Source organism: Eschrichtius robustus, chromosome 3 (assembly GCF_028021215.1).
Source record: "Eschrichtius robustus isolate mEscRob2 chromosome 3, mEscRob2.pri, whole genome shotgun sequence".
NCBI classification, from domain to species: Eukaryota; Metazoa; Chordata; class Mammalia; order Artiodactyla; family Eschrichtiidae; genus Eschrichtius; species Eschrichtius robustus.
Genome location: NC_090826.1, coordinates 133871900 through 133885880, shown reverse-complemented (window position 1 = coordinate 133885880; position 13981 = coordinate 133871900). Strand labels below are relative to the sequence as shown.

At 42.7% G+C, this 13981-nt stretch overlaps 1 protein-coding gene across 2 annotated transcripts in view; it reads left to right on the top strand.

Moving 5' to 3' along the window:
* ASTN1 (astrotactin 1) overlaps positions 1-12986 on the top strand; it is a 327436-nt gene extending 314450 nt beyond the window's left edge. For both annotated transcript variants that reach the window (XM_068538391.1, XM_068538390.1), the window contains exons 22-23: positions 8547-8730; positions 12749-12986. In XM_068538391.1, coding sequence (XP_068394492.1) covers positions 8547-8730; positions 12749-12986 — 422 coding nt within the window. The remainder of the gene's footprint in view (positions 1-8546; positions 8731-12748) is intronic.
* The last annotated feature ends 995 nt before the right edge of the window (positions 12987-13981 follow it).

Genomic DNA, 13981 nt, shown 5'->3' with positions numbered 1-13981 from the left:
CATTTATTGTTTGTAGATATTTTGATGATGGCCATTCTGACCTGTGTGAGGTGATACCTCATTGTAGTTTTGATTTGCATTTCTCTAATAATTAGTGATGGTGAGCATCTTTTTATGTGCCTCTTGGCCATCTGTATGTCTTCTTTGGAGAGAGGTCTGTTTAGGTCTTCTGCTCATATTTCTATTGGGTTGTTTTTTTTATATTGAGCTCCATGAGCTGTTTGTATATTCTGGAGATTAATCCTTTGTCCATTGCTTCATTTGCAAATATCTTCTCTCACTCTGAGGGTTGTCTTTTTGTCTAGTTTATGGTTTCCTTTTACAATTTGCATGGAAACACAAAAGATCCCAGATAGACAAAGCAATCTTGAGAAAGAAAAACAGAGCTGGAGGAATCAGGCTCCCTGACTTCAAACTATTCTACAAAGCTTAGTAATCAAGACAGTATGATACTGGCACAAAAACAGAAATATAGATCAAAGGACCAGAATAGAAGGCCCAGAGATAAACCCACACACCTTTGGTCACCTAATCTATGACAAAAGAGGCAAAAATATACAATGGAGGAAAGGCAACCTCTTCAATAAGTGGTGCTGGGAAAACCGGACAGCTACATGTAAAAGAATGACATTAGAACACTACCTGACGCCACACACAAGAGTAAACTCAAAATGGATTAAAGACCTAAATGTAAGATCAGACCCGATAAAACTCTTAGAGGAAAACATAGGAAAAACACTGTGACATAAACCACAGCAAGATCTTTTTTGACCTACCTCGTAAAGAAAATAAAAACAAAAATTAACAAATGGGACCTAACTAAACTTAATAAATATTTACTGAATAAATAGAATATTGCCCCCATTTTATAGATGTAGACATTGAGATTCAGAGCAGAGTAAGTAAGCTGACCAGGGTCACAAAGCTAGCATCTTACAGGGCCTGTGCTCAGACTCATTATTCGACATCAATCCTTATTTTGCTTGCAATGTTAAATTAGATTTTTAGAGGATTATTATGTAAAAGACTGAAAACCTTTCTTTGTCTCTCAATACTGATGAAGAAAAGACATATCAATACATTAAAAAATAATGTTAAGTTATATAGCAAAATAATTCTCCTTTTCAGGATTATTGGTGTCCACTGAGATGTTATAGTAGAATGGAGACCTTTAAGTATAAGACAAATGTGCTTCTCTCTGGAGTGAGTGTTGCCTGGTTTGTAGGGTATGGACTGAATGACTTTTGAAGGTCTCTGAAATCCCTTGATGATGAAAGCAGCATCTGGGGTTGAAAACACCTAGATGAGAGACTGGGAAGGACCCAAGTTACACTTATTTCATCATCTGTTGATTTCTTACTCCAAGCCAGAGTAAGAACAGGTGATGAGAAGGTGTCCCAGCTATTTCCGTTTGGGAGAATTTGCTGATGTCCTTGCCAGCAGTGGTAGGCACCTTGGACTTGTTTGCTGAATAGGCAGCAGGCTGGTTGGACATCAGTGGGGTGATTAGCACGTAGGAGAGATGCCACACAATGCCACATGCAGGAATAGATGGATAGAAGCAACTCTGGAATAAAGAGTGGCCAACAAAGAATAATCTGCCCAGGAGAGACCAGTATACTATTTCTCTATGAGGCTTCTTTGTGTTAATTCTAGTCCCCAAAGCATATCAAGATGTGCTTCTGACCATCTGTGCTCCCTGAAAAAGAAGACTTTCTGAAATCCCAGCAGACCAGCTGGGAGCACGAGAAGCAATTTAATGCTGAGAGAATGAAATAACATTCCCAGGTCCCGTTATCCTTCAGCCAGAAAGGAGTCCTTTACCGGGCAGATGTGGAGATTAATGAGTTAGACTAATTGAGGACATCCTTGCAAATTAATACAGGCCTGGCCGTTATACCAAAAAACATGCTTTGCCTCCTTCAAACCCAGATGGTGATCATAAATATAGCTCACTTGGGTTGAGTTTACAACTAGTGACAAATGGGAATTACCTTTTAATTGACCCAGAGCATGACCTCAGCTCCTAATTATCTAGCAGGAAGCCAGACCCTATTTCTTTTTTAATCTTATTTTATTTATTTTTTTATACAACAGGTTCTTATTAGTCATCAATTTTATACACATCAGTGTGTCCATGTCAGTCCAGACCCTATTTCTTATACGATCATTTTCCTAAACTAGATACTTTCTATGAAGAATTTTACTGCCTCATGACAGTAAAGTCACTGAGCAAGGAAGTTTCTACCCATGTTTTACTGAAAACACCCTTTTCCCAGCAGGAAAGGCTAGAGTCAGTAATAAGGTCAACCTAGTCTCTAGGTTGGGGCATGACCTTCAAGGGTTCTTCATGTGGCTTCACTAAGTGAAAGCTAGTTCTCATCCATCTTTCCTCCAACATCCATCCTCCTTTCCTGATGCCAAACATAAATCCTATCCATTTCTTCATTTGCTTCTTCCACAGTCATTTATTAATTAATACCACAGCCTGGTGTTAGATGCTGAAGAAACAAAAAGAACTAGGCTCAGAATCTGTTTTCAAGAACTTTATAATCAGATTTCATGAATTTATCAAATCAGACAACTTATTTTAAGCCCTTACTAAATACCTGGTCTAGGCATTGGGGGCAAAATTCCCCTGCCTCATGGAGATTATATTTAAGCAGGGGTGACAAAGGAAAAAAGTAGCAAAATAAATAACATTTCAGATAGTGACATACGTTATGGAGACATATAAGCAGAGGAATGGTTTAGGAAGTGCAGGGGGTAGAATTTCAACTAGAGTGGGCTGGGAAGAAGGAGAAGGAGGAAAACTCACAGATATCTGGAGGTGTGGTTCATTCCAGTAGAGGAACCGCAGTGCAGACATCCTTGGCGTGTTTGAAGAAGAGAAAGGAGGCTCCTCTGGTGAGAAAGATGATGAGAAGGAAAGGAGCAGGAGAGGAGCTCTGAGAGGCTGTGGGGCAGATCCTGTTGTGCTTGGTCATCAGAGTAGGCAATGGGATTCTGCTAGGGACTGGGATGGGAAGCCCTGGAAAACTTTGGGCAGAAGAATGACATAATCAGACTTACAGGATCGTTCTGTCTGCTTTGTTGAGCATGGACTCCAAATATTGGGTCCAAGGTGGAAGTGGGAAGACCAATTAGAAGGCTATGGGAATACAGAGGAAAGATGATATTGTTTTAAACTAGAATGATCAGGATATAGGTGATGAGACGTGGTCCAATTCTAAATTATTTTGATGGTAGAACCAAAAGGATTTGCTAAATGGATTGGATGTGGAGCATAAGAGAAAGAAGAGTTATTCCAGCCTTATCCTATATTGTGAAAAGTGATGTATAGAGGTGTGTCCAAAGTGCTCAGGGAATGCAAGCAAGACCACCTAGTTCAACTGCTTGTGATTTTTCCCTGGCAGACCCTGGCAGCCTATGTGAAGGTAAAGGAAAGGCAGAAGACGGAGCAAGCTAGTTGAGGACACTAGCAATGGGCCGCGTAGATCAGGTTGGGTACGCAAGGATGTAAATACAGGACTGATGCCTGGAGTGAACAAAGATGTCAAAGGACTTGGGGTTTCTGTCACTGAAGAACAGATTTGGTAGCAATAAGTAGTATAGGAACCATGAAAAGAGGTTGTGTTCACAGTACGTACGTGATATTTGGATTTATTATTTCAGAGAAGAAATGGAGAAGTTCTCAGCCCAATGATTGGCTTTGATGATGGGGGAGTCTCTAGACTTAAGCAGGCCTTTCATTTTGGCAGTGAAGTCACCCAAAATGGTGATAAGAAATGAGGTGGAGAAGATAACCAGATGCTAGATTCTGCCATGTCTGGAGAAGCGTAGTTAGGAAGTGAGTGGTGGGAAATAGAAAGAGACAGGTAAGTTTTTAAAGTGGAGGGACTTTTACATATATTGAGAGAAATAATTGTTTTCGGGGAGATGGCTCTTTTCTGGGGTATGAGAAGGATCCCTCAATACTGGAGAAGGTGTCATGCAGGTTTCAGCCAACACAGGGATATGGAGGGAAGGAAGAGCGTGTGCCAAGGTCAAGGGTGAAGGGAGAGTTGGTTGCCATGTAACAGTGTTGGTCCCAGAGGAAGTAAGAAAGTTTTGAGAGAATGAGTGAGCACAGAACAGTGGTGCTCAAAGTGTGGTCCAGACCAGCAGCATCAGCGTCACCTTGGAACTTGTTAGATTTGCCAGTACTCAGGTTCCAGCTGAGACCTACTGGATCAGGAGCTCCAGTGGGAACCAGAAATCTGTGCTTTCACAAGCCTTCCAGGTTGTGAATCGAGTTTAATTCTCAAGTTTGAGAATCATTGGTGTGAAGGAAGCACAGAGCAGCATGGGGAGAGAAGGGTAGGGGAGAGGACAGACAGACTTGGAGGATGGGGGAAAGGGGCTTTGCAATTTGGACAGTGCTTAGAATGACAAAAATATAAAGCCAGTTGGGATTGATTGTCCTCAAGTTTTCATGTGGAATTCTATGGTCAGTTACTTCAGTGTGGGGACAGACTGGGGTTTCAGGTAGCTGCCCCCGAAATAATGCAAATGATGACTTAGGACCTCCACTCAGGAGACTTTTGTTACAGCAGCCAAGGAAGCCACTGGCAGAAGGTATAGGTGCTTGCCAGGATTCTTATTTCATAGGAAAAAGAGCAACCACTGCTGGGGGATAAGGAAGCTCCCTTCTTCCCCTGGAGTCACTCCTCTCATTTAAATAAGACTATTTCCCCACTCTTGGACTCTTGTGTTTCAGTCTCTCTCTGTCTCATGGCATTGGGAAAAGCATGATCTAGTAGAGAACCAGTAACAGTAATTTAAAAAAATAATATCTGCTATTGCCCAACTCTCCCCCTCACTCACTTCCAAACACCATGGCTTATTGCTGCTTTCAGATCTGCTGCCCACCATAGCTGAGGGGACTCCGTGCTGGCATTTCCTCTCCCTTCTATGCTATGCCCCAGATATCCTCACAGATCATTCTCTCCCCTCCTCCAAGCCATGGCTTGATTGTCATCTTTTCAGTGATACCCCTCTATTTAAAATTGCAATGCCCCATCCAGCACTCCCAATCTTCCTTCTCTTGTTTTACTTTTTCCCACTTTCTAACACACTGTATTTTACTTATTTATTATGTTTATTGCTTAACTGAATGTGTCCTACCACCAGACTGTAAGTGTCATAGGATGAGGACTTTTGTCAAAGTTTCTCCCTGGTGTAGCCAAGTACCTAGAAAAATGTCAAGCACGTGGTAAGCACTCAGTAAAAATATTTATGGAATAAATTAATGAATAAAAGTGTACTTGCTTTGTCCAGACACCGTGCTAAAGAAATGCTTGACATTCGATAACACTCTTAGCCTCCCAATAATCTTGGAGGATATGTGTTATTAACCATCACTAAGCAGACAAGGAAACTAAAACCCAGAGAGGTTAAGTAACATGTCCAAGGCCACACAGCTAGAGTAGTGGAGCCCAACTCCATTTGATGTCATGGTGCCTATTCTTAACCATACCTTTGGGTCTGAAGCCTTCAGTCCCAGCCCTGTTCATTTATTCTGATGCCCGAGAGATCTTGGCTCCCTTCTCTTTTTTTTTTTTTTGTGATGGAGCTGTGTATGTAAACACCCTGCCATCTCTTCACCTGCATTTTAAATATTCCTGAACACCATGCATGTCAAAGAGAGGGAAGACAGATACCTATTTTGGAAAACTCGAGACTTCTGTGAAGCTGAAAGCTGGGTTAAATGATAACCAAAAATATCTTATAGTCTTTAACTTTCTTTGAGTTAGTGAATTCTTGAGGTGCTATGAAGGCTAATGAAATAATATCCATAAATTCCCTCAGTGGAGCTAGGAGGGGCCAGAAATACTCGGTCTCTAGGAGCCTAGCATGTAGATCTTTCTGAATATAATAACCCATTTACCGATGAAGCCTTTTAAGCACACCCTGGCGTTAGATTATCTTGGTTTTAGGAGATTTATGGTAGAAACTGTGACTATCCCATCTGGTCTCAGGCACAAATGCTTCTGCTAACGGGAAGCATTAGCCTACTCTAGCTGTATATTACTGTTGTGTTAGGAGAATAGTAAATATGCCAGAAAACACCTCAGTCATCACTGTTGCTCAGCAGACTGTCACAACCAGGGCCTTAGGCCTGGGATGCTATGTCCCATCACCGGAAATAAGAACAGATTGACAGCAGTAAAAGGATGGGAGAAGGAACCCCGAACCTCCCTGTCTGGGCTCTGGTCTGTTCACCTGCGTTTCTGCACTGCTGGTCATTCTTCTTTAAGTACGTACTCCCTGCCTCCCAGTGAACAAGCACAGCTCTTAGAATAGTCCTTCTGCTTCTTTCCATTTCTACTCCAGAAATGACAGACTCCCTGCATATCTACTAGGACTCTCTCTTACTTGGAATTTATGGGCCAGCCAGGGCAATGTCCTCCACCAGAAATAGTCACCCCAGAAAGCATCCCCCAAGACCCTGCCTCCTGTATCTTAAATTGGTTAAACACTACCATCCCCTGAGCATAGATGCAAAAGAGCAATGGAAGATAGATAGAGTTTTAAAGCTTGACTCCAGCCCACACTGGCTATATGACCTTGGGCAGGTAACCTGGCCTCATTTGTAGCACAAAGACATTCGTATTCATTGTGCAGTCGTGGTATGAGGATTAGAATTCACACATGTAAAGTTCTTGGCAATCAATAGGCTGTTAATACATAAATACCAGAGCTCTTTATATCCTATATAATTTTTATTTATATTCTTTATATTCTATATAATAAATACCAGAGATCTTTATAGTCTAAATCACTGTCTACTTTATCTCTTGATCTTATTTTAACAACCTGAGGATTTTAAAGTCCTGAAAACCTGAATGGGTTTCTCAGCTGAAATTATTTTTATCGCAGCTTAAAGATGCTGGTTACAAGGGTTTAATTGCTAAAGGGTTGGTACAACCCAAGTCTGGAGATATATCACCAGAAACCCTCCACCAAAGTGGATTCAAATGACTGCCAAGGTCATAAATTTCATTCATTTAGCTAACATTTTTTGATCTATTATTTTGTCTGGCCTTGTTCTTGCCACTCAGGACACTGAGGAAGTAAGGTCTGGCTCCTATTTTCATAGGCAATGGGCAAGATAGACAAAAAGGGAAATTATTGCAATGCTTGGGCAGAGTAGAGGTAGAAATTTTATTCATTCCAACCCAGGAAACTCTTAAAATGATGACTCAGTCGTCACCAGCAGCCTTGAATTCACTTGGAGTGGTGACAAGGGATCAGGGCCTTTAGGCTAACAGGGGGTCAAGTGGGCAAAGTCTGGCTTAGAAGCCTGTAGACTTAGTCTCTTCATCCCCAGATTTAACACTGGATCTGAGACAGAGCTCTCCAGATCTCAGTTCCCAGCTGTTTAGGAAGAAAATGTCAACAAATCTCCTTTCTGACAGGTTTAATGAGAAAATATTTAATGATAAAGTGCTTTGAGCTCCACAGGAAAAAATGCCATGGCTACACAAATTCATTGCCACTTTGCCACATCACCAAGTTCAATCTTAGAAATGTATACCTTGGAGGCAGAAATATAAGAGGTATAAATTAAGCCAAAAGATCACTCGTTTGGAACCGCAGAATGCACTGGATTCAACGTACATGTCAGCACAGATCTGCAAGCTTGCCTTACTACCTGCCTGGGTGGCCCTAGCAAAAAGACCTGCATTCCTGCAGTCACGGGACCAGGTTGCTTTTGGCACTGTGGCTACTCCAGGTTCTTCACGTTGCTGGAGGCGTGACCTGACAGTTCCTGACTTCATCCCTGAGCCGAAGGCTGCTCCCTGCTGCCCAGGGCTTCCCCATTGCTTTTGCAGGACCCACTTTGTCTAGCCTAGAGGTGCAGGCTAGTTAATGCCTCATGGGGGCAAATGTGAAAAGTCCCCACGGACCAATCCTGAATGGGAGCTGGATATAAAGTCTTCTTCTATTCTCCCCCAGATGGACCAGTGAGGATCCAATAGCTTCATACATCCTCTCCTGCAAAACATGGCCATCAGCTCCTTAGAGCAATTTCTTATCTTCACTCTGCCTCCTTTCCTGCCTCGTTTCTCTCTGTCCTCCCTTCTGCTTCTCTGGGATTGCATTTGCCAATAAAGTTTCAATCTATGAGCTCTTGCCTCAGGCTCTGTATTATTAGGAAACATGGGTGAAGACAAAGAATATTATCACCGAAATTGACCTTAGAGAGATTCTATTTGAAGCCTTTCATTTTATAGAAGAGAAAACTGAAACCTGACAGGGCAGTAGGTTCAGTATTCTTTGAGTAATATCACACACACACACACACACACACACACACACACACACACACATATGCGTGTATATATACACACACATATACATGCATATACACACCTACGTGCCTGTATTTATAATCATTTATGTATATGTGTATATATATATATGTATATGTGTGTGTGTGTGTATATATATATATATATATGTATAAAATCTTATTTATTGGCCTTTTCTCCCATCCTCAGAAATAGCAGACAAGATCTACAATCTCTTCAATGGCTATACCAGTGGGAAGGAGCAGCAGACCGCCTACAACACCCTTCTGGATCTGGGTTCCCCCACCCTCCATCGAGTCCTCTACCACTATAACCAGCATTATGAGAGTTTTGGAGAATTCACCTGGCGATGTGAGGATGAATTAGGCCCCAGGTAATCAATAAGCTTTATTATCTCTTTTAAAGAACCTCAGCTTTTTGAAATTTTGTACCTCTTCCACTATAATACTGCACTCATGAATTTGCAGATATCCTGGGTGAGCTTAGCTGCTGTAAGTCCTGTGCTTTTAGACAGCTCAGTTCATACTGATTAGTTATGGATAAGCTGTATTTATGCTGTGTTTAAGTCAAGCCATGAATGCATTTCCTGAACTCTGAAAAAACCTTTGCCCTTGAGCTGTTTTACCCCCTCTTTATCATGCTGACACAGCATTCCAAAGGCTAAACTGTAGGAGCCAAAAGCTTAGTCTTTTGAAAGAAAATTAGGAATATTATTGAAGAGGTTATCCCAAAATATTTACTGCATATGAACTTTACGTATGTTATGTGCACTATACAGACGTATTTCGAGCTAAGTTCTACATTCTCTTGAAAAGCAGAATGGGGGTAGCCAATGACCCATCTTGACATCTAACTTGGCCAAAGTTAGGATAATGTAGTGTTTGCCAACTTGCCCTGGCCCCGAGGCTACAACTTCCTAATACTCAGTACCCCTGCTTTTAGGTTATATAACCCAGATAGAGTTCTTGGAAAGAGAGGAATGGGAAGAATGCGTAGATAGAGATAACACCTTTCGTTTGTTCCATTCAACATGGCTGTGTATTGCTGCTCTGAGAAGAGAAGATTTCTCTGGAAATACTAAGATTTTCAGATAAACACAGTGAAGAGGCTTTTCACATGGAATGTCCCCAAACTTATATGTCCCCAAACTATTTAGGAGTTCATAAAGAAAAAAAAAAATAGGGGAAGGAAGGGAGGGAGGGAGGGAAGGAAGGAAAGAAGAGAAAGAAAGAGAGGAAGAAAATAAATGAAGAAAATCAATACAGTAGGATCCTCTGGCACTCAGAATTCTTGCTCTCCTGCCAAAAGGGATCAATAAAAGTATCACCGAAAAGTCATCCCGTTTGTCTGACATCTGATCAATCGGAAAGTAGACTTAGTCTCAGGATGCCTCTTATGACCTGAATTTATAAACTTTCCTAGAAGACCATTGTACAGGACATCCCCCGCCCCCCTGCCTATTTTCTTACTTTTGAAGAAAGGAGGAAATTTAGGATTACCTTCCTAAAATAAAATGATTTTATGTGTAAGGTCAGGAAGAAGCTTTCTGCATTCCATAAATTATTTCCCAAAGTTTATAAAGGTTGGTTATTCTTGGGCAAACAGATGCCATGGCTATGGACAGGACACAGAGGGAAATATATAAGGGGCCTTTAATTTGTTCTGTCTCAATTTTGGTAAAAAGCAAACCCTGGGTTAGAAGGTAGATATATATTAAGAAATAGCCTCCCTGCTCCATACCTTACCATTACTCCTGCCCTTATTATTACTCATACCTAATACCATCCCCTCTTTCCAGCTCTCTCCCCAATTCCCTTCATGCTCCCTCCTCCCCCTTCCCTTTCCTGCTCCCTTCCTCCCTCCTTCTGACATTTATTGAGTACATATATGCAGTTCTTTGTCAGGGAGCATAAATGTCACAATTTGAATAGCACTAACATTGCATACATCATCTTGATTTCCAAGGGAATTTGGACTGCTTTTAAAATTTCTCTCTTGTAACTCAAGAGTCAGAAGGAAAATTGGTTAATGAAGAAAGTGAGCAGGGGAAAAAAAATGTGGATCTCATTGTAAAGTAAGGGCTGCTGCTGACTTGACACTGTCTTCTCAAAAAGAGAAGGCTCTCAAGAGTCTTCCCAGGAGACTCTTTCATGTGTAATACTGGTTTTTTTAAGGCTATATATTAGGGGGAAAAATTGTAGTTTCATTAGCTCGTGGAAAATCAAGTTTTGCTTTTCAGTATCATGGATCTGGGGTAGAACCACAGGAAACAAGAAGTCTCCTGCCTTGAGATACTTCAACCCACTTTGGAGTTAGTTGTGAGAATAAATACAAAAGGGTCAGAGGGTACATACGCCCTGCAAGCAAGCAGAAAGTATTCCCTTGCTTCAGTTAAATCCAATTCCATTAAAATTCATGGAAGCCTCCATGAGAGTTGAAATACTTTGAGGACAACATTGGTCGCATTGCTCTTAAGAAAGAAGAAGGCTCTGAGATGGTCAAGGACATACCCAAATTAATTATTATCTTTTTTAAAAAGTGAGCAATGAAAATAGCCACAAAAAACTCCATGGGCTAATTAAATCCATTTGTTTGAAAGGATGGCTAGGATGTGTTCCTTTATCCATTTCTTCAAGATGAGGCAGATGCTGCCCATCACTCTTTCTTCTCTCCCCCTTTGTCCACATCCCAAGAATGTGTCAACAGCTAATGACATGCAGCAGGATGCAGCAGGATAGATTAAGAGGAAGGCCACCAAAGTCCCTGTTGATGACGACTTTTGGAAAGCCTGCTTGGCCAAACGGCCGAGGCTGATGGGCAGAGGAGAGGCAATCTGCATAAGATGTGACTTAGTCGGCAGAGTGTTTGTTTGATTTTCTCTGACCCACCATTGCAGTGGGAGAAAACTTGACTGGCCTCCGATGACCTCACACTCTCTTGGTCCCTTGACTTTGCTGCCACAGCTCAACACCTTGCTTCCAACGTCCGTCATCCCCGCCCGTCTCTCGCTTGCCCTCCTAGGAATGCGGTGAGCTCACCCCTTGTGATGCTTGTAGCCAGGACGGAAGAAGAGGCATGAAATGAATGTGCTTCTTGTTCTTGAGAGCTCATTCTAAACTTGGTGAAGAAACTTCCAGTTTCTGGAAAGAATTGTTGATTGAATTAGAAAAGAGATGCTTCCTCACATGTGAAGTTAGCCTAGCAGTTGATAAATACTGCAAGGGGTCCTGTTCATTGAACTTTCCAGAACAGATTTTAGAGCCTCACCATGGGCTTGTTGGAATAAGAGACTATTCTTTCATGGGTCTCTGGTCACCCATGGTTTTTTGAAGAAGGGAAAGAACACCGCTAAATGAGGGGATCCCCGTTCTTTCACTTATCCTAAGTGTTCAGAGTCAAAGCCAGTGCGGGCTGAGAACTGGCTATCAGGCAGTCCCATCTCTAACACCAGAAGTAGATGCCAAGAAGAAGCCGTACACCGGTGAGCTAGATCCTGGCGATAGCCCGCTTCCCCAAGCTACGCGCAGGGGGTCTCACACTCTATCCTTGGCCCAGTGGGATCACTCCTTTCCAGCGTGCGTGAACTTGGGGAGACCTTGCCCTCCTCCTCCCATTCTCTCAGGGATCTGCAACAGCTCAGGTGCCCTCTCATCACCTCCTCTTCTTCCCACTCTTTGGATGGGGTCTCAGGGGTCTCAAGGGCACTGGCCTCCTGACTTTCCGAGGGAGATTGCAGAACAGAGCAGGAGCTCACCTGGGGGTTAATTAGGTGATGCGTGCCACTGAGAGTCTGCATTTTCCCAAAGAATGACCCTATGTCCATGTGCACTGAGGGCATTATTGTTCGTGCCCTTATTACACTATAATTACCTTCATACAGGCATAATTAGTTACACTTGATATCCTCCAAAGTGCAATATATTGGCTGCTTCTACTCAGTTCAGAAATACCCTTGAAAAGGGAAATACCCAGTCAAACACATTATTTGTCATTTAATGGTGATAAATTACTGGCTTTAAAGTAAATTGATCTGATTTGTCAGCTCTATGATTTTAAAAGAGCATAAATTCCCACTAAAGTATGTCATTTTCTCTTCTTTATTTGTCCTTATTGCATTTTGTTTCTTTGTTTCCATTTTGGTGCCCTACTTTGCTCGTCCATCTTTATTAATTAATTATTTCATTCATTCATTCATTCATTCATTCTTCCATTCATTCATTCATTTTCTTGCCAAGTATTTATGGAGGTTCCCCCCTCTTCTAAGTGCCAACCATGGCACAGTAAGCAAAATAAACGGGGCTCTTCCCTCTTGAAGTTTAAAGTCTCACACTGTGTACCTTTCCTGCCTTCTCTTCTTTCTAACCTGCGCATACTCCATGCTTGCTCCGTAGGAAAGCTGGCCTCATCCTTTCTCAGCTTGGGGATCTCAGCAGCTGGTGCAATGGACTCCTTCAGGAACCCAGGATAAGCTTGCGACGCAGCCCCCTCAAGTACCTGGGCTGCCGCTACAGCGAGATCAAGCCCTACGGACTTGACTGGTCAGAGCTTAGCCGGGACCTTAGGAAGACGTGTGAGGAGCAGACCCTGAGCATCCCTTACAACGATTATGGGGCCAGCAAGGACATCTAGCGCCGTGACGCCAGAGAGCAGCTGCCAAAAGGAAGCAGGAGAAAAGGAGGGGAAATGTCTGGGTTGGTGTGTGGATTTTTAATATTTTTAAGGGAACGTTCAAACCTCCACAGGCAACATCTAAACCAGGGAGAAGGTGATCCTTGCTTCCTGCAGAACTTCTCGGGTATCATGTTCTCCATCTGTGTGGTCAGTAAGCCTGCTAGCCCGGGCTTCCTAAATTTCTTCTTCGGGAATTACTTTGGGGCTTGTTTTGCGGTTAATTTGTTTTGTTCATTTTTTTTGTCCAAGAGGTTCATCAAAATGCTCGGGTTCTGCCATGCTTCTCATGAAAGGGCCATCAGGTTGGCGCACCCTGTGCTCACTGAGTTCCTATGTCCCTTGCACCTGGGGACAGAGATGAGGCCGGAAAGTTGTAGAGTGGCCTCAGACCCCAGCCTCAGATGTCCTAGGGAAGCTCTCACACTAAGAGCCTAAGCTCTGCTCACAGACAACAACAGCAAGAAAACTGGGAAGGTGGGCCCTGTGTAGGTCTCATGGTTTCCCACCCCCCTTCCCCAGCCTTCCGACTGCTATCTTCACGCTGCAAAGGTGAACTTAGCCTCCATTATGGGCCCCCGTCGGCCTCCTGGATTTTTAGGTCCTCCCCCATTTTAAGGGAATTAAATCTCCCTCTGGAAGAACTCTGCCCTCTCCTCTGAACAATATATCTTTAAGAGGCAATAAAATGCTACCTGTCTAATGCACCTGCAGAGCAGTCTACCTGGGAGTCTGGTTAGCAGTCCATGTTCTAGAAAAAAAATGTAGTTTCTTCTTTTAAAAGAACTCCTGTACCTCCAGGGTGAACTTCTGCAGATCAGTAGTGCACATGGCATGCCCGGATTCTCTGTGGTGTCCGCGCCGCTTACCTTGCACAGATCCGTCCTGGCTGATGTCCGCTCTGGTCAGGACGGGTCAAGACGTCCATATCAGTGTTTTAGTGAACTCAAGTTATT